General features: G+C 44.5%; 1 protein-coding gene across 2 annotated transcripts; it reads right to left on the bottom strand.

Annotated features, from left to right (window-relative positions):
- Nucleotides 1–3882: 3882 nt before the first annotated feature.
- CD48 (CD48 molecule) lies at nt 3883–19736 on the bottom strand. Of its 2 annotated transcripts, XM_010360734.2 has the most exons (4): nt 19570–19734; nt 9958–10260; nt 6323–6580; nt 3883–4274 (listed from the first exon to the last, which is right to left on the bottom strand). In XM_010360734.2, the coding sequence occupies exons 1-4, from the start codon at nt 19649–19651 to the stop codon at nt 4195–4197; spliced, it is 723 nt and encodes a 240-aa protein (XP_010359036.2). In that variant the 5' UTR covers nt 19652–19734; the 3' UTR covers nt 3883–4194. The 2 variants fall into 2 exon arrangements, with proteins under 2 accessions (XP_010359036.2, XP_010359035.2); XM_010360733.2 differs by having other exon boundaries at nt 3883–6580; nt 19570–19736.
- Between the last annotated feature and the right edge of the window lie 1013 nt (nt 19737–20749).

The raw sequence follows: 20749 nt of genomic DNA, 5'->3' as shown, positions 1-20749 counted from the left end.
GTGATTTGCTGGCAAGTTAGGGTTTGAGAAGCACTGATCTGGCTGGGCGCAGTGGCTCAAGCCTGTAATCCCAGCACTTTGGGAGGCCGAGACGGGCGGATCACAAGGTCAGGAGATCGAGACCATCCTGGCTAACACGGTGAAACCCCGTCTCTACTAAAAAATATAAAAAACTAGCCGGGCAAGGTGGTGGGCACTTGTAGTCCCAGCTACTCGGGAGGCTGAGGCAGGAGAATGGCGTGAACCCGGGAGGCGGAGCTTGCAGTGAGCTGAGATCCGGCCACTGCACTCCAGCCTGGATGACAGAGCGAGACTCCGTCTCAAAAAAAAAAAAAAAAAAAAAAAAAAGAAAAGAGAAGCACTGACCTAATCCAAGGCTTTAAGTTTTACTTAAACTTGCTGTGGTGGAGCCAGCAGAGGGCAGTGCCGGAGCTTGCCTGAGCTGCCTGAAGGACAAGGGGAAGCAACTTATCCTGAGACCTCAGTTCACTAGAGGCTACTCATGACTTGAACTTGAGGCAAATTCTGGAGTATCCTCTTTGCACAAAGACAAATGGGCTTGTGTATACTGAGAAGGGAACACACTAACCCTTTTTTTTTTTTTTAAGATACAGAGTCTTGCTTTGTTTCCCAGGCAGGACTGGCAGTGGCTTTTCCCAGGTGCGATCACAGCACACTGAAACCTCCAACTCCTGGTCTCAAGCAATCTTCCTACCTCAGCCCTGGGAGTAGCTGGGACTACAATGTATGCCGTTGTGCCTAGTTTCTACTAACTTTTGATGCATAGAAACATATCAGGGGCTGGGGAACATAAGAACCAGGCCTTGTGACTTCTAGAGAAGGCTGTTGCCTTGATATAAGATATTAGTTGTCTCTGAGGTAAATTTGGCTTAATGAGCTTGTGACCTGTGCAGTGACATGGGGCCCCAGGTCAGAAGGGTCCTGTATCTGGGTTAGTGCTCTGCTGTTGCTGTCACTATCTGGAAATTCTTGATAATTTTCTCTTTCAGCTTCTGCTTTTTCACTGAAGTCCTTTGGGACAATGGAGCATGCAGATGAGAAGGGAAGATACGTGGAATCTGCATATCTGCCACCATTCCTTTTTCATGTCCCATGAGCACGGCACTCCAGCGGACCTACCCAAAATGTGTGGGAGTTCAGTGAAACTTAAAGCAAGTGCAAAGTAGTAATGTTATGGGAGCCACTGGCTGTCACAGAGTGTTGGAAGAACATGTATGCAACAAGAAGTAAAATTAAAAAGTTAAGTTGGATTTTTGCAGCGTTTGTACACTTCCAATAAGAGCAAAATATATATGCATGCATGAGCCATGAAATATGAACTGAGTAATTGCAATGATTCCAAATATGAATTAAATATTTTATTTTCATTTAAAACTGACATTTTAAAAAATAGAAAGTAAAATTCACGAAAATTTAAATTTTTAATTTGCCTTTACTTAGAACAGCATTAAATAGCAAGCAAATAAAAAAATACCAATTCAATTAGAGAGACTGTGGAAGAAAGGAAAAAGCTTAATATTTCAGTACTGTTACTGGCACATTTTCCTTGTTTTTCAAACCAGGGGGGCCAACATTTTCATTTTGCACTGAGCCCCACAAATTATGTGTCTGGCACTGCCTTGAGGGATGGGAGGAGCAGGGAACCATTGGTGCCTGTGACCTGAGCCGTCTAAGGTGAGATTTACCTCAGGTTTCCAAGTAACTGGAAATAATACAAATGCAATGTCCGCAGAGGTGCGCTGGTTCCTTAGCAGCTGAGCAATGTGCTTATTTGTGACAGAAAGTGGCATTTGTTTCCTTCTTACTGCTTGTTTATCCCATTCGCGCTCGCGCGCGTGTGTGTGTGTGTGTGTGCGCGCGCGCGGGCATGACATTCCCGAAAAGAAAACCTCTTCTTTCACTGAGAAAAGTGAGGGGAAGGAGAAGGGTGGATTTGGTCCATGTGCAGGATGCGGAAAGGGAATGGAAATGGTCCATGTGCAGGATGCTGGCTGCTCAGGGATAAGTTCGAGTGGGACTGCAGACTACTCAACGGTGAGTTCGGATGGGGCTGCAGGCTGCTCAGAGGTGAGTTTGAATGGGAATACAGGGTGCTCAGAGATGAGTTCGGATGGGGATGGAGGCTGCTGAGGGATGAGTTCGGACGGGGATGCAGGCTGCTCAGGGGTGAGTTGGGATGGGGATGCAGACTGCTCAGAGGTGAGTTGGGATGGGGCTTCAGGCTGCTCAGGGGTGAGTTGGGATGGGGCTTCAGGCTGCTCAGGGGTGAGTTCGGATGGGATGCAGGCTGCTCAGGGGTGAGCTCGGATGGGATGCAGGCTGCTCAGGGGTGAGCTCAGATGGGATGCAGGCTGCTCAGGGGTGAGCTCGGATGGGATGCAGGCTGCTCAGGGGTGAGCTCGGATGGGATGCAGGCTGCTCAGGGATGAGTTCGGGTGGGATGCAGGCTGCTCAGGGGTGAGTTCGGGTGGGATGCAGGCTGCTCAGGGGTGAGCTCGGATGGGATGCAGGCTGCTCAGGGGTGAGCTCGGATGGGATGCAGGCTGCTCAGGGGTGAGTTCAGACGGGGATGCAGGCTGCTCAAAGGTGAGTTGGGATGGGGCTTCAGGCTGCTCAGGGGTGAGTTCGGATGGGGCTTCAGGCTGCTCAGGGGTGAGTTCGGATGGGATGCACGCTGTTTGGGGGTGAGTTCGTATGAGTAGGCAGGTTGCTCAGGGCTTAGTTTGGATGGGATGCAGGCTGCTCAGAAGTGAGTTCCGATGGGGATGTAGGCTGCTCAGAAGTGAGTTTGGATGGGGATGCAGGCTGCTCAGAAGTTATTTTGGATGGGACTACAGGCTGGTCTTGGGGTGGTGGGTTTCTTCGGGAGCCCACGTTGACTTGTGGAAAAGACAAAAGCCTACCTTTCTTATCATGCTTGTGCAATGCAGGGCAGGCAGCTGCCTTCCAAACAATGGCTCCGATGCAGTTCCTTGCATCATGTAGCCCCACTGTCTGAAGTCTTCACTCCTGCCATATCCATTCCACCCACTTTCTTTTGGGCAGATTTCATGACATGGCTCCAGCTAAACACAAAAGTAGTTGGGAAAAGGAGTTTTTTCACTCACCCAGGGGAAAATGAGAAGGTGTGGCAAACACACACAGCACCGTCTCTATCACCAAGGAGATGGGGTGAGGAGGGAAGAGCCACAAGTGAGGTTAGGGAGGCTGGTCTGGTTTTAAAGGCAAGCAGTCTGTGGCGGGCAGTTTTTTCTGAAGGGGAAGTGCATTCTGTAGTGACTCTCTCAGCTCCAGGCACATGAGAGGACTTAGAGGAGGGGACATTAAGCAAAAATCCCAGGTGTTATGTCATTGGTGGGCCTGGGGACTCCTACCTGCATATAGCAGACAACTCTGGTGAGACCATTGTGTCGATCTGATGGTTTTCTGGGATCCCATGAAGCAACTGAGAGTTGAAAAGTTGCCCACACAGCGTCAATGGAAAAGAGGAGAGAGACCTCAGCTCTCTACACAAGGCCTGTGGGGCAGGAAGGCTTCTTATGAGGTAGAACTGCATCCTTCCTTCTGAGGGAGCAAGCCTGAACCTATGTTTGCAGCAGACTTAAGGAGAGTGGTCCTCAGAGGGGCTAGAGCAAGGCAAGCCATTGGAAAGGAGGCAAAGGCTTGGCAGGGGAGCTGGAACCCCAGGAGGCTTGGCATCGATGTTGGAATAAGGGTCAGAGGTAGCACAAATTGGCTCCTCAGCTGTGTTGACACACAGGAGCCAGTGGCCCCAGACTCTCCCCTCTATGTTTCCAGATTCCAGTTTCTCCCGGCTGATGGAGCAGGCACTGTCTGACAGATTTGGGACAACTTCAGGAATTCAGTTAGTTGACAATTATATCAAATGTTTATTTTTTAAAAAAAATAATAAAACATTCACGGTGTTGTCACAATTTTTGGTGGGAAAAACGTGTGTGTATCTCTATGTCTCTGTAAGTTTACTAGAAAACCACAAAGAGATACAAAATTAAATAATAGCCAGTTTTTAAAAGTTAACTTGAAAATCCTCGTTGATAATTCAGCAGCATGCTTCCACTCATCTTATACAGTTTCTGTCCACGTGAGGAGCAAGGTTACCAACGGGCAAGATCCTCTGGCCTCGAAGTTTCACTTGAGTTAAAAGAGCTCATCTCAGATAAGTAACAGGCCAAGAATGGTGGGCACTGTGACCACTAACCAACTTGCAATCCATTCTACTCCAAAGGACCGGGCTGAAAGAGCAAGAAAATCCTATACACTTAGGTATCTTGACTAATGTATTGAGAAGGGGCGGGGTTACTGGACACTGGTGTGGGAGCTCACAGAACAGCAGAATGAATTTCTTCCCTGAATCCCATCCTATTTCCCTGGGACATTCTCTTCCTCAATCTCCCCAAACATAAAGTATAAAAAGTGCAGAAATTCCTTAAATATCACTGGCTTAGCTGGGTCCTGTGCTCAAAGGTTACCTTGACATATCTGTGGCCTGGGAAAGCATCACTGCCCTACTCTGGACATCAACGAGGTAGGGTAGGTCTTCAGGTACAGACAGATGACCACATAATACAATGCACAACTGACTTTAGAGAGAAAAGGATCACTTCCTTTCCTTGTTTCTCCACCCCACTAAGTATCTGCACTAGCTAGAAAGAAGAAGGGAAGGGAAAGGAAGACAGAAAAGGAAAGAAAAAGAAAGAGGATGGAAGGAAAACTTAGATGCTGGGGTGGGGCAGGGCTGAGCTGGAGAAAATCAAAACAAAAAAGGAATGAGTGATACAATAGGGAAGGGAGTTTGAGGGAGCTTTCTAGGATAACTAAAAACTGACAGATGGGTTTTACCCTTTCAAAAAGAAAATGGATTTATTATTGCTTTTATCTGCTCTTCGGATGAACAGTCACACCCATTTTATAGAGGACAGGGAATGTGCTTCTGCCTTTTTCTGGATCTCAGGATGTGATATTGATATGAAGGTGGTGTTGGAACCACCAGCTAAATTGTGTTCTCATGGTCAAACACCAAGCTGTCACAGTGGCTCTATGGTGGCAGAAGAACAGGGCATATCAGGAGAGGCTGCTCCTAACTCCAGTGAGTTAGGAAGAATAAGGAAGAGCATGCAGGCTCCGTAGTCCACATGTGAGAGTAGAGATAAAGAAATCAGTGCAGATGAGGAGCATAGAGAGAGCCCAGGAAGACCATGAAACAGCAACTTTCTCAGAGGCCAGAATCCCTGCTGACTGAGCATGACAGGGGTTACAGGTGAAGGTGAGCACCTCAGGTCTGAGTTATTCTAGAAGAATGTGTACGCCAGGGCTCAGGAATCTGACTTCGGGATTGTGGAGGGTAGGGGGCCCAGAGTGCTGGAGATACTGATCTAAGTTTATTAAGGGGTCCCCAAAACTCTAAGAGACTGCATCTCATTTAGTCCCTGCTTATTAAGGACTTGTCAAGCACTGTGATAGGCAGGTTCCATGTCTTGTCTCATTGAATCCTTAGCACGAGATAAGAACTGTTATTTTGTCCTTTATTTAGGAAGAACATGACTTGGGGAAGCTAAGAAACTTGTTTAGCTAGTAAGTGACAGTCCTAGAAGTGATCTCAGCTGTGACTGACTCTAAAACCCACAGCCTTAGCTGTCCCATGCTGGCACCAGTGTAGGCCTGATCTGGAGCAGGTGTGACACTCCAATGAGTGGATCCTCCCAGGAGACAGGGGAATTTGGCTTCCTAACTTCGCCTAGGAACATCAGCCTGAGGAGGAGAAGCTTCGCCTGAAGCTCAGGCTCTCACGCCTCCTCGATGGCCTCTCTCAGGCCCATTTCCTCAGTCCCTCTTTCCTTAGCTGACTTTGGCTGTCTAACGACCTCGGTCCCTCTTTCCTTGGCTGACTTTGGCTGTCGAATGAAGCTCCTCTAGACAGCTGCTTGCCCACTTGCCCTTCTTTCTCCCTGCTCACCCTGATGTTTCAGACTGCTCTACGATGACCCTGGCCTCAGGTGTCAGGACTATGCTTTGTTATACCGGGAGAGAGAAGAGGAGCATCAGAGATCTCTGTCAAACGTCCTTTGCAGGTGAGAACACTGAGACCCATGAAGGTGAGGTGAGCTGGCTGGGAGTTGGTGGTAGAGCTGGCGGCAGAACCCACATCTCCCAGCTCTCCCAGACACCTTAGGGATTGACCACAACACCGTGCAAGAAGGCTGCATAGAACCCCCAGCCTTTCTTCGTTCAACAGAACTCCAGTTATCCTGTGCCCCCCTCAGCTCCCAGGGATCCTTCTTACCCACGGTACAGGGTGGACTGAAGCAGACCGTGCCATTCTCGCTGCTCACGGAATTGCTGACTTGGCAAGTATAACACTTGGAGTGTTTGTGTGGCTTAAGGGTGGTTTCAAGCACACTGTTCTGGATCTCCTTCGGGAGTTCCCCATACCAGGTGTAGCTTACAGACTCGCCAGGTATCACACATGACAGTTTCAGATAACAGTTGTCATCCACATCTTCTCTCTTCTCAATTTTGATGACAGGCTTGGGTACAGGGTCTGAAAGTGAGGAGGATGTTATGAGACAGTGAGGCATTCATGCTGTGAAGGTTTAGCTAACAAAGAACGAAGGGACCCAGGGAAGGGGCCTGAGTGCCCCAGGAGGCAGAGTCATGAAGAAGAAGTTCTACAGAGGGAGCCAGTGAGCAGCCTTGACCTCCTGAGGCCTCACAGACTGCAAGCGCTGCTCCTAGGCAGTGAAGCTAAGCTGGGTCCTGGAGGGGGCGCCAGAGTCCATTATATGCTTTGGGAACAAAATGGGGCTATGATCATGTGTGAGCCTGAACGAATAGCCCAGAGAATTGCTGGGATCAAACTTAGTATACCAACTGTCTGTGATGCTCAGGGACACTTCTCTAGCAATGGTTCATGGCAGGCACCTTGACTGGTCTGTCTCTCAAGAATTATCGGGTTCAGATTCGGCAAGAGTCCTAAGGTAAGAGGTACCTGCCTGTGCGTGGCAAAGTCCTTTACACAACCATCCAGTGCAGGTGCCAACCTTCTAGACTCTGGCAGAGCTACAGAGAAGAACTTCATGTAACTTCCAGCCACGTCAATTGTGACAAACAGATTGGTCTGCTAGCTTTGATATCTCCATGTCTGGCACAATCCCTGCCACACGGCAGGTATTCTATAAGTATCTCGTGAAAGAATGAATGAAGTAGTTATGAGATAGAAAGGATAAAACACAGCCAGGTGCAGTGGCTGACACCTGTAATCCCAGCACTTTGGGAGGCTGAGGCAGGAGGATTGCTTGCAGCCAGGAGTTAGAGACCAGCCTGGGCAACATAGAGAGACTCAGTTTTCACAAAAAAAAATAGAAAATAAAAGTAGCCAGGTGTGGTGGTGTGCACTTGTAGTCCCTGATACTCAGGAGGCTGAGGTAGGAGGATTGCTGTAGCCCAGGAGTTTGAGGCTGCAATAAACTATGATTGTACCCCTGCATTCCAGCAGACCTTCAAAAAGGTGAAGAAGACCTTCAAAAAAAAAAAATAGAAGAAAGAAAGGAAGAAAGAGAAAGAGAAAAAGGAAGGAAGGGAAGGGAAGGGAAAGGAAAGGAAGGGAGGCAAGCAGGCACAGAAACACTGGTTTTGGAGTGAGACCAGTCTGGGTCCTGGACTTGACTCTAGTGGAGTGACATTAGGCAAGGTAGTTAACCCCCTTGCTGTCATCTGTGAACTGACTCTACCTCATCACACAATGCTAGTAAAGATAAAATGTCACCTGTCATGGATAATTGCGTTTTGCAGAATGTAAGTATTACATACATTCTAGAGGTCATTTTACCATTATTATTGTTGTACTGCTGCCAGAGAGAATGAGAGATAGTCCCTGCATCTGGTCTTTCCTTGGCTAAGGCTGGTTTACCTGCAGTCCTCTGAGATCTTTTCATTCTGGTCAAGGGCAAAACATCTGCAGAATCAATGCAGCTCAAACCCCATACGATTAAAATATTGACCAGATCAGAGCTTGTCTCTTGGTTGTATGTGTGGAGAGGCTCTAGAAGCTCTACCAATCTGGTCTCTAGAACTCTGGTTTTGTCTCCTCTGTGAAGCCGATCTCAGATTGCTAAGAGATTGCTCAGACTACAGAGGAGATAAAAGTTGACTGGACTTCCCCTACATGCTTTAATTGAGCAATTTTTATCCTGGTTTTCATCATTTCCTGTGTTCTGGCCTCATATCTTACACTACTTCTGCATTTCCCATGGTGATCAGCATACCACTGGACACTTTGCTGATGGAATTAATTGAGCCAGCTTGGGTTGTCCAGCTCCAAGATGCTCACTACGAGCTGACAGAAATGCTTGGTCTGGACCAGAGGACCATTTTTTTTCTGCTAACCACATCCTGGAAATCTTACCCTCAGGCAGGGTGTGCTGAAGCCCAAGACAGTTTGTGGATTTTTAAGTACTCAGAAATGTTGCAAGCTTTTTGTGAAACCATTAGTTTATTGAAATCAACTGTGGTAGTGGTATTTAAACCACAGAAATTACAAAGTTGGTAAATGATACACATTAGGGCTTTAAAAAAAAAAATTATCTTGTAGAGCGTGTTAACCAGAAAACCACTGTAAGAGACCTTGAATATTTTTGTTCCCAGGACTTTCTGAATTTTCAGCCCATATGACATGGAAGAAGAGTGAAAAGGGAATCTGACTGCTTGGATCAGGGACTGTCTGGCTGGTGGAACTTGAATGTATACAACACTCTTCATTTGCACGTTTTGACATTTTAAAAAATGTTTTCACTTTCCTTATCTACTTTGATACTAATAACATCCTAAAAGGTAAGTAGAATTATTCTCATAATATGATGAAGAACCCAAGGCTCTCAAGGGAGCACCACTCTTGGACACTTAGCCCCACTCTTCTACAAGAATTGCATACCCGAACCGCTGGAGCTCTCCCCATATCCATGTTTCTGCCTTATAATCTGACCCTTTCACCATAATTGTTTAGATCAGGTACGCATACTTGAACTAAATTGGGACTATCAGTTTCTCTGTCTTTAAATTGCCCTGAGAATTGAAACTCAGAGGAGCAAAAGTCTAAGCTTTGAGAGATAACATGTGTAAAATGGCAGGAATCCAAATCCATAGGCACAGTCCACAGATTCCTGAAGCTAGGGGTTCTAGCTTGACCCTGGTTTTCAATCTTCTCCCCTTCAGCCCTTCCTAGCTCTTTTAATTGCTTTAAATAGCCCCAGTTTCTTAAACTAAATTCTTCTTTTTTGGTAAAGGTACATTGGATTAGTTTCTGTTACTTGCTATCAAAAGAGTCTTACCTAATATGGGCACAGAGATGTGAAGATCTTTTTTCAAGGTTGCACAGCTAGTCAGCAACTGACCAGAGTTTTGAACCCAAGTCTGTCTGGCTCCAAGTATAATGTCCTAGTCCCTATTCAATATAAACTGGTTAGACTGGAGCTATGAGTGGAAGTTTTTTTGTCCCACCCATTATGAAAGTTGAAAAATTCTCCTAATAACTCCTGCCCCATTCTTTATATTAATACATTCTCTTTTATCTTAAGTCCAGTGAAGCCTAATTTCAGAGATATAATTAAGATGAGCTGAGCTGATTTAGGATGACCACAGGACAAAATGAAGGAAATAGGAAACATCTCTAGTTTTCCTTCTCTTCAAAGCTTAGACTCACTAATTTCAGAAGAGGTGTTAAATGTCCTAAGATTGTTAATTTAGGGGTCTGTTGACCTAGGCTCACTCCCAAACAGAATTGGATCAAGGAAAAACGAATCAAACCTGTCCTGAGGTTTTCCTCTCCTCCTCCCCGAGAGTGCCCCATGCCTTCCAGGAAGCCACAGTGGTCCATCCAGGGCCACTGGAGTGGAGATTTGCCCTTTGGCTCCCCTGACTCACCAAGCACCTGCAGCTTGATCTTCCATTCTTGCTCATTCCCATTCTTTTTCAACACCCTCATGATGTAGGTGCTGTTGTCCTCTTTCTGGACCTTAGAGATGTACAGTGCACCACTTTGAGGATCAAGTCTGACCCTGCCTTTAAATTTGGATTCAAAGTACTTAGATTTTCCGGAATCCCATTCTACAATCTTCTGGTTGAAAGTATAAAACCAGGTTAGTTGTTTGTAGTTCTCAGGCAGGCTCTCAGAGATGTTCAGAGTAACATTGCTGCTGGAGACCACGGTCATATGTACCAAGTAACCTGCCAATGAGAGTCACAGTGAGACCTGACACAGAGAAGGCAATGTTGCTGAGAGGCCTAGGGTATAGCCTGGGCTGGTGGAACAGGCGAGAAGGAAGGGATTTCTGCTTAGGAGAAGCGAGTATGGTTTTCACTGGAAGTCCAGGTCTCCTGCTCAGGAACTCAAGAAAAGTTGGAGCTTGAAAAGTGGGCATGGGGGAAGGGGGTGTTGCTTATAATTCATCTAGTACTGTCCCCAGAAAATAAAAGAATTGAGTAAGGCCAACTGAGGTTGGGCCTGGCTCTCTCCCTTACTCTCATACCAGTAGGATTTCAAGTAAACTGATGACAAGTCATATCTCCTCTCTGGTCTTGTGTTTCCTGTCTATTCCTAGCTCAGTAAGCATTTTGTTAGTCCCTAGAGGCATAGACATAAAAAGTACATTATTCTATTTAAAATATTTAATACACCAATGTGGGAGGACAGACACACAAACCAATAATCCTAATATATTATCTTGGTGACTGCAATAAAGGTAATGTGGGGACCAAGGGAAAGCTTCCCCTCCCCCTTCTGAAAGTTTGCCAAAAATCACTGACAAGAGGCAGATTAAGGAGGAAAGGCATACAGATTAACGTGTAAGCAGAGCCTGTGGAATGAATGGACTTCCAATGAAAACTAAGCAGTCTAGGGCAAATTGTTCATTTTTATGCTTAGGTTCAACAAAGAATGGACAGTCATGGAGAAATATGATTGTACAAAAAGGGTATGATCGAATGCCAATAGACTGTTTGGGGGAAACCCAGCAAGGCCTGTCTGTCTAGATTCTGCTTGGCCTCTCTGTGCCGGATTCCTCCCTTCCTCCTGCGTGTGGGGCAGGCCCTCTCTAGAATGGGGGTCTTATGATTCACAATTAAACAAGATAGGTCAGATAATTTTTTTTTTTTTTTTTTTTTTTTTTTTTTTTTTTACATAGAAAGGCTCAAGGAAAGTTAGGGTGGTATATTTAGGTTTTATAGCTGGCTTTGGGGAAAAGGGGTTTTGGCTTCTATGGCCCGCCTTGGGAAAGAGGGATTCCAGTGTCTATGGCTAGCCTAGGGGAGAATGGGACTGATAGACAGGAGGGCAGGAGAAGGTCAGAGAAAAACTTTCACTTCTGAGGCTGCTTCTGAGGCCATGATTTTGGGGCATTGTTTTCTGAGTCCTGACAATAAACACAGTGGGCTATGGGAATGTATTCCTATCCAGAGGGTAGGGATAGAAAATTGAGAAAATACTAAGAAAAATCTCTTCGGGGGAGATGACCACTAAGGTAAGCCAAAGGATGATTAAAAGCTAATATTTGTTGAGAACTATCTGTCAGGCACGATTTGAGACACTTGGGATATATCAGTGAACTAAGCAGCAAAGATCCCTACCTTAACAGAGCTTGCATTAGAGTGGGGTGAAAAGACGTAAGCAATGAACACACTAACCCAACACACTATATAGTATGTAAGGAGGTGATCATTGCCATGACAGAGGAGAAAACCTAGAATAGGGTAAGGGGAGTCACAAGTACTGGTAGGGGTAAAAGGGTGAACTTCATTTATAAGGTGATAAGTAGGTCACATCTGAGCAAAGACTTGGAGGAGAGAGGTGGCCAAGAGGATATATGGGGTAAAAGGGACCCAGATAGAGGAAAGAGCCAGAGCAAAGGCCCTGGGGCAGGGGTTTGCCTGCCATACGTCAACGACAACAAGGAGGCGGTGAGTGGGTAGTGTGGAGTGAGCAAGGGGATTGGATGTTGAGAGACACAGTCAGAGAGGGAGTGGGATTGGGGAGAGCAGATGGTGACATTTTAGCTTTAATAATGTTTGGTCCTGTTAAAAAAAAAAAAGTGTTCCTGTAAAAACGGCTCATGTCTTGTGTGTGCATTTACAATATATTTATTAGCAAGTTATTGGAAGGTAAGCAAGTGGAGACTGTTTAAACTATCATTTCACAAGGTTTGGATCAGAGGCAGATTTCCTGTGAAAGTGATGAAGCTGAAGCTTCAGGCTTCGTGGACGGCCCTGGAGGAGCCCTAGCAGTGTGTTCATGGAATCCATTTTACAAAACATATCTTAAACACAAATAATCACACCACAGCCTCTGTCTACTACAACATCCCCTTCATCACATTTCTGCTTTTGTTGGTTGGCATCTCAGTTACGGGCATTTTGAGATCTGGCTAAGGGGAAGTAGAAATGGGAATTACTTAGTTGGGATTAGTGGGATACATGTATGAGGGTTGCAAACTCTTGGAAGTTCCTGCTAGCCACTTCAGTGAAGCAATTGCATCCAGGAATATTCCTGCTGCCCTCTGCACTGACTCACCGGCAATGGCCGTAGGACACGTTGCAATTGGGCTGCAGGTGGGATGCAGAGGAGAAAGCAGGTTGGAAGTGAACAACAGCCAGAGCTATTCAGTAGCAAAGTATTGTGGAAACATGAAGGCATTTCATTAACTAAAAATATGGTGCTATATTTTCTGCTGTCATGATCTGAGTAGTATTTGTATTTTTTAAACTTGTACTAATTCCCTGGGATTTCTTTTTTTGTTGTTGTTGTTCTAATTGAATTTATTTTTGTTCCTATTTGTATTTAGTTTTGTTCTTTTCTTTTTCTTTTTCTTTTTCTTGAGAATACTCCAAATTGTATAAGCCTTGGGGTATTTTTAAAAACCTGGTTTGGTTAAGGAGAAAGAAAAGATGATAAGGACAAGGTACAAGATGAAGTGAGGTCTGTTGGCTTTTTTTGCGGAGAGAGAACTTAGAATATGTATACAAAGCCTAAAAAAGAGCAGTATAAAAAAACTAAAGGTAGGAGAAGAGGAAATATGTCCTATATCACTCTGGTGTCATATGCTGCCACACAAAAACTCAATTGTACTCTTCAACATAATGTATACTAGCTGTTCACTTTCCACCTATCCATCATTTCCAAAACATTCTCAACCACTAAAAGATTTTTATCTGTGTCCCCAGGACTTTCAAGTTCCTGTTCATTCAGCTTTCCAACCATTCATCTATCTATTCAACAAATGTTTATTGAGTGCTTACCCTGTCCTTGTTTGTACTCAGAAATACCTAGGCATTCATTTCTACAGTGCTTCTGATTGGTCCAGCCCATGTCCTATAATCCCTCTGACAAAATCAGTTCAAGCCAGCAACAGTCATCGCACAACCACAACATGCTTGGCACTGTGCTAGACTCTGCTGTCAGCAAGGTGGATAGAGTATCTGGCTTCTTGGAGCATACAGCCTAGGAGGACATTCTTTCCAGGATTTTAAAATCACTAGACATATTCCTGACTTGTTCTCCTTCTGTTACTTGTTTCCACATGAATTAACAGAAGTGGTCATAATAGGCAGTCTAGATCAATGTTTTTCAGTCTTGACATTATTGACATTTTGGGCCGTATAATTCGTTTTCGTAGGGAGCTGTTCTGTGCATTGTAAGATATTTGCCAGCATCCCTGGTATCTGCCCACTAGGTGCCAGTAACACTTGTCCAGTTGTGACAGCCAAAAATGTATCTATATATTGCCAAATGTCCCTTGAGGGACAGAATTCTTCCATGTTCACCCTGGTTGAGAAGTACTGAGCTAGGTCATCCTTGGCAGACTCCCCAGCATGTCTCATACACTCAGGAAGATAACACAATCCACTGTCTGATGACAGAGGCAGGTAGTAACACCAGACAGATCATTTATATATATAATTTTTTGATGGAGTTTCGCTCTTGTCACCCATGCTGGAGTGCAGTGGTGCAATCTTGGCTCACTGCAACCTCTGTCCCCCAGGTTCAAGCAATTCTCCTGCCTCAGCCTCCCAAGTAGCTAGGATTACAGGCATACACCACCACCACGACTGGCTAATTATTTGTATTTAGTAGATACGGGGTTTCATCATGTTGGTCAGGCTAGTCTCAAACTCCTGACCTCAGCCTCAGCCTCTCAAAGTGCTGGGATTACAGGCATGAGCCACCATGCCCAACCCATTTCAGTATATTATGAGTGCTGATGACAGGTACGCATACAATATTGTATCTTTCCTCCCTCCCTCCTTAACCACCCATGTGTAACAATTCCAAAAAGGCTGTCCTGATGGTTGGCTGTAACTTCTTACTGAGAAATAAAGAAGTGATTAACTGCTGATAAAATCTGGATTTGCCTTCTTAACAATTCCATCTTTTAGGAAGTAGGTAAAGCAACCTTTTAAAAAACCACTATTTTGATTTAATTCTAACAGGAAGTATTTGGTGATATGTCTGGATGGTTGGGATAAAGTAACAAAGTTGGATCTTATTCCTTTACTTTCTTAATAGACTCACTTTCGCTTTTAAAAAAAAGAACAAATAGAACCAGATCCTGCCTGTGCCCACCCATGTTTCTTGTCTGTAGAAAAACAGAATTGTAAAGGGAAAAAATTCAGATCAAAGGAAGTCATAATCCCATACCAAAGAGTCTCCCCAGGAAAGAGAAAGGTTTTAAAGAGTAAGTTCTGGCTACTCCAAAAAAGAAACAAGACACATGGTTGACTTCTTTGGTTTTCTTGTATATTGAGAAAAATAAAAATAATAAAAACAAAACACACGGCTTCTAGTAAAATTCTTAAGGAAGAAAAGAAGATGCGTGTTAAAGATGTGGAGACAGAGTTACCTGGAGCTCTCTCATAAGATTAAATATTTAACAAGCCTGTACAAACCTTTTTAGGAAGTAATTTTGCAATAGCTACCAAGACCCTAGGTTTGTGTCTTGGTGAGAAGCTAAGTAGCCTACTATGTTTTGAGATGGGAACTATAATGAGCTCAGTGGGCAACATTGCAATGCAATTTGAAGGTGAGGAAGGAGAAACAATAAAAATAGACTCTTCTCTTCAGACATTGCAATTTGAATGGGAAAAAGAATGGTAGGGCATTATGTAAAGGGTCATGAAAAAGTAGAGAGTATTTTGTTTTTGTTCTTAGTGTTATTCAAAGAGAGAAAGACTTAAGCTAAGGTAAGCCAAGGAAAGGATTCAGTGGAGGAAAGACATGAAGAGAAGGGAGGTGACTGATGAGCCTGGGCTAGGGGGGCTCAGAGCAGAGTTGATGGCACAGGTCTTGGCTGGGACGAGGGATACTTCATCCTCTGAAGGAAAAGAGGAGGAGGAAAGACAGCTGGTAGTGGAGAAAAGTTTCTAGTTTGAAGATAGTGGGCAGGAAGTTGAAGGGCCTCCTGCCTAATGGTCTCTAGTTTCCATTTCTTCTGCAAAGAAGGAGGCACATACCTTGCTGAGAGGGCAGAGGACTGAGGTAAGGGGCCTTGAGGATAGGGTGAAAGTTTGAGATAGCCACTGGGAAATGTGAGAAAGAATTTATCAGGGCCAGTAAGAGCTACTCTGAGATCCCAGCTTGACTGAAACAATGACATTTATTCCTTCCCTCTTTCCTTTGCTTCTTTCCTCCCTCCATCCAGCCATCCCTCCATGCATACATGCATACATGAACTTCCTCATGTATTCACTCATCTAATAACTACGCAGTAAGCAGTTACTATGTGCTTGACTCTGTATGCATAAAATAGATAGATGCAGCTCCTTCCCTGAGCTTCATTCCAGTGAATCCACACAATTAATCAGATGCTTTCACTACTGATGATAAGTGTTAGGAAAAGGAAAATATGGAATGCTTAGAAAGCATATAAAAGGGAGCACATCACTTGAATTTGGGGGTTGAGAATGGCTTCTGTAAAAGGAATTAGTCTAAGTGGGATGAAACCAGGGAAAGATGAGGACTGGCGGTAGTGAATAGTCCAACAAAACGGGAAAAGAATCAAAAGCTCAGAAACACCAAAATGAGATTCATTTATGGAACAGGAAGTAGCTCACTGGCAAAACATAGACTAAGGAGGGCAGGAAGTGAGCTTATTATGAAATGTGAACTTTATGCTCACAGCTTCTGCTTTCTCATTTCCCACAGTGGCTACTGAAGATTTTAAGCAGAAGAGTGAAGTAAACAGAGAACCATTTTAGAAAATGTATACCAATAGTGGGGTGGAGAACAGGTTATCTAGAGAGAGTAGAGAGAGTGCAGTAAATAGAGAAGTTAGGATAGTGCATCATTGTGGAAATTGGTGATAAGAGAAAATGGTGGCTCGATCTAAGATAGATAGCATGGGGGTGGATGGAATGGTACATATTTGAGAGATATTTTTGAAAGTAGAATTAACAGGACTTACTCATTGGGCATGAGAAGCAAGGGAAAAAAAAGAATCAAGGATGATTTCTGGAATTCTGGCCTGAGCAACCGGACAAGTGGAGATGTCATTTATAGAGGTGGGGAACAGTGGAGGAGCAGTAGGTTTTGGGGGAAGAAGGATTGTAGAAGTTTTTTTTTTTTTTTAAAGTCTGTAAATTTTTTGACAGTCCTTTCATCAAGTGATGGACTTTGTGCCCATTCCCCTTGAACTTGAGTAGGCTTGGTGATGGCTTCAGTGAATGGAATACACCGGAAGTGTGAACTGCAAAGCTAGCTTAGAAAAGACCATGCAGCATTTGCCTGTTTCTCTTGGGACACCGACTCTGGGAGGCTTCCGCTGGGTGGTACCAGCCACCCAGCTCTTTGAGCCTCCCTCAGTTCAGGCAGTAGCCCTGTGAGTGAAGAGCCTTGCATGACTCTAGGCCACACCATAATGTGATTGCAAGCACATGAAAAGCACCAAATGAGACAGGATGAACAGTCTTCCCCCAGATCTGTGGGCAAAGTAAATCATTGCTATTATTTTAAGCCACAGTATTGTGGCAGCTTGTTAAATAGCAACACATAGCAGGAATAGAGATGATGAGTTAAGTTTTAGACATGTGTCTGGAAAGTCTAGAGAAGATGTTTAAGAGATAGAAGTTCTGGTCTTGGGCTCAGGTGAGTACTTGGGGCGTAGGAATTTACTGATGCTCTTTCCAGGCTTTCATCTGTATCAGATTGTGTGTGTGTCACAAATGCAAAGCAATTGCACATTTTTTATTTGATTTGATCTTAATAGCAACCCCTTGAAGAAAAGAGGAACAGATTATTATACCCATTATAGAGCTGAGGAAGCTGAGCCTCAGGAAGCTTTAATGATTTGTTGAAAATCCCGCAGCATGGAACCAGATAGAACACAGGTCATCTCATTTCTAGTACAATACTCTTTCTGCTTCACCCTGCTAAGTGTTGTGGACAGATGGGGAGTTGGCTAGTTGTGGAGCATGCCCTGAATCATTGCCTTGAAACTGAAGAGCTGAGAAACCCAAGTCTGAGGAGAGAAGGAAGAAGAGAGCTAAAAGTGCTTCTCAAACTTTTCCACAGAAGCATCCCTTACTGCAGAGGAGAAAACTACTTGCACTTTCAGGAAGATATGGATGTGTCATCCAAAAGGAAGCTTTTTGAAGTTGTTCATGCATTTGTGTAACAATTATTTATCAAGCACATGCCACACTCCAGGCCTGTGCTAAGTGCAGCAGCACAACACTGCACGTGGTTTCTGTCTTCATAAAGTTCAAGGAAACATATGATCAATCAAGCAATTCACAAACCATAATCTGGAGCCTCAGGTTCCAATCCTGACCATGCCTTCAGAACATAGTCACAAGCAGCCAGTCCAGGAAGAAGTCACATGAAAACAGATGCCTAAAAGAGAGGCAGGGAGAGGGGAGGAGGGAGGGAAATCTAGGTGGAAAGAAGGCATGTACATAAACCAGAGGTAAGAGAAAACACCTCTTTTAAGGCAAACAGTAAAATTAAGGGATTTAGGCACATTGACCTTCATCAAGATTCTCTGGCCTTAGTCTAGGAAAGGCATAATCGTAATAAAATGGTTTGGAAGTTAGACCTGTGTGCCCTTAGGAGGATTTCTCAATCTCTCTGAAAGACAGTATTCTCATCTGAAAAATGTAGATAATAATAGCCACCTCACTATTTTCTAATGAAAGTTAAATGAAAAAGTATACAAAATGCCTAGCACAATGTCTGACACCCAGTAAGTGCTTAATTTGTATTTTACTAACCTAGGTTATAGAAATAGATAACCTAACCTCATCAAAACCAATATTATCCATTCAAAGGATAACATAATCAGGTGTGGTCTGCGTGTTTCAAAGAAGAATGCATGACCAAGATGAAGCCTAGAAAAGAAGTCAGAGAACCACCAACTGTCAGGATGTTTTCAGTATGCCAAGAGAAAGTCCTGAAATATTCCAGTTCTTGTTGGCAACCCTGTTTTTCCCAATAGTTAGATGAATACTTCACATCCGTCCCCACTCCCAAGGCCATACCAATGTCCTATGCATTGAGTCAGGTCCACAGAACCCATACAGCTGTAGACTCACACAGTCATGAACCAAAGGATTCTACCTGAGAGGCAGAGCATGTGAGAGACCTATCCTCCACACATTCTGCCTCACCTCCCTAAAAGTTACAAACTATCATCATTTTATGCCACGGTGTAACTACCGCATGTTTGTTCCTTTTTTACTGTTTTACTCGGAGTGGTGAGCATTAAAGCCCTTTAAATTAAAAAGACTTGAGTATTTACTTGGGGGAATAGCAAGAAAGTCAAAGGCTTCACTACTGTTTCTCAGCTGGCATAAGAAGACAGGTACTGGATGAAGAAAGAAGGTGAGGTAGCTCTAACAGGAGAAGGAAAGTTAGCTCAGCCCTTGGGCACATGACGGGGACCGAACAGGCTGTGGCAGAGGAATGGACCTTAACTCTTAGTAATCAGATGTGTTAAGGATCCCTTGTTGCTGACGCACTTCCAGCCTCTTCTCAGACCCTCATTCAGAGACCCCAGACAGCAATCCTTTCCAAGCTTTTCTTCCTACAATTCTGATCTATCTTTTCTTTGGGTCAATGACAATATCATTTACCTTGGCTCAGGACACAACACCTCACATATACAGAGGTCTCAAAGAATGCCTAATGAAGTACAATGTATCAGAGCATAAAATGCGGCAGCTGTCAGTGTAGAGCTTCTTCTTATTCAAAATGAAAAAACACTTTTCCACAACTTCATGGACCACCAACCAAGGGACAAAATATGAGGAGCCTACTTCTCCTTCTCCCCAGGGTCCTGTTTTGGTCACATCCTCTTGGGAAAGGAGATGAAGCTCAATCCTTCAGTGCTAAGAAAGGTTCCTCAACCATGCCATGGCCATGGTATTGGAATGGAAATACCTGCTTTCCAGATACCAGATCTGGCTTCTAGGGTTGAACTACATCCCATCTCCCCTTCCCAACTGATCATGCCTTCAGTGTACAATCACAGGCAGACAGATGGTAGAAAGTACCTTGAATGCTGATCGCCAGGAGTGACAGAGGCAGCAGTAGCAATTCCAGAGCCAGACACCAATTCCAACCTCTGGAGCCCATGCTTCCTTCCAGAACTTCCCAGCAATGCAGGAGACAGTTGAGAGCCTGGCTAGAAAGAGGCCAGGGCTAAAAAGGGAACTTACCAAACAGGGTTAGAGAAAAAAAAACCACTGAGCTTTTCTCTCCACCCAGCACACTTGTGTGGGGCCCCGGAAACCAGAAACAGGAGGCCTTGTAAATTTTTTTTATCTAAGAGCATCATGGAAACTGAGAACAATTTTGTTTGAAAGTACATGAGTGCTTTTTTGTAGGGAGAAGATTCATAGTTTCTACTGGACTCTCAGTGGGGGCAGTACTCAGAAGAGATTAAGAGACCCTGATAGAGAATATCTGCTTTTTGTTCCCAGGAAGGAATCACTCTGATTAATTCAGGAGCTAAGACATAGGAGGTGCCCAGTCAAGCCTGGGTAAATGTCACTCAGAGTAGGTAGTCTGGGAAATCAGACCCACATAGCCTTAGTGCTGCACCTCTTACCCCCAGCACCACCCTCCACTCTTCTTCCTTTATGATAATTCACTATTTGAAGCTTGACATCAGCCTATCCACTGAACATTAGAAGAAAAGTAAGATTACTTGGCCCAAAAGAATGGATTTCCCACCCCTGTGGTCTGTATTAGTCTGTTTTCACACTGCTAATAAAGACATATTCCAGACTGGGTAATTTATAAAGGAAAGAGAGGGGTTTTGTTTTGTTTGTTTTGTCTTGTTTTTTTGAGACACAGCCTCACTCTGTAGCCCAGACTGGCAGTGCAGCAGTGCAATCTCGGCTTACTGCAACCTCCACCTGCTGGGTTCAAGCAACTCTCCTGCCTCAGCCTCCTACACAGCTGGGATTACAGGCAAGCACCACCATGCCCAGCTAATTTTTGTATTTTTAGTAGGGTTTCACCATGTTGGCCCAGCTGGTCTTGAACTCAAGTGATCCAGGTGCTTCAGCCTCCCAAAGTGCTGGGATTATAGGCATGAGCCTGTGCCTGGCCAGGAAAGAGGTTAAATTGACTTATAGTTCAGCATAGCTTGGGAAGCCTCAGGAAACCTACAATCATGGTGCAAGAGGAAGCCAATACGTCCTTCTTCATATGGTAGCAGGAAAGAGA

Source organism: Rhinopithecus roxellana, chromosome 8 (assembly GCF_007565055.1).
Source record: "Rhinopithecus roxellana isolate Shanxi Qingling chromosome 8, ASM756505v1, whole genome shotgun sequence".
In the NCBI taxonomy this organism is placed as follows: Eukaryota; Metazoa; Chordata; class Mammalia; order Primates; family Cercopithecidae; genus Rhinopithecus; species Rhinopithecus roxellana.
This window is presented reverse-complemented; position numbering and strand designations above follow the sequence as displayed.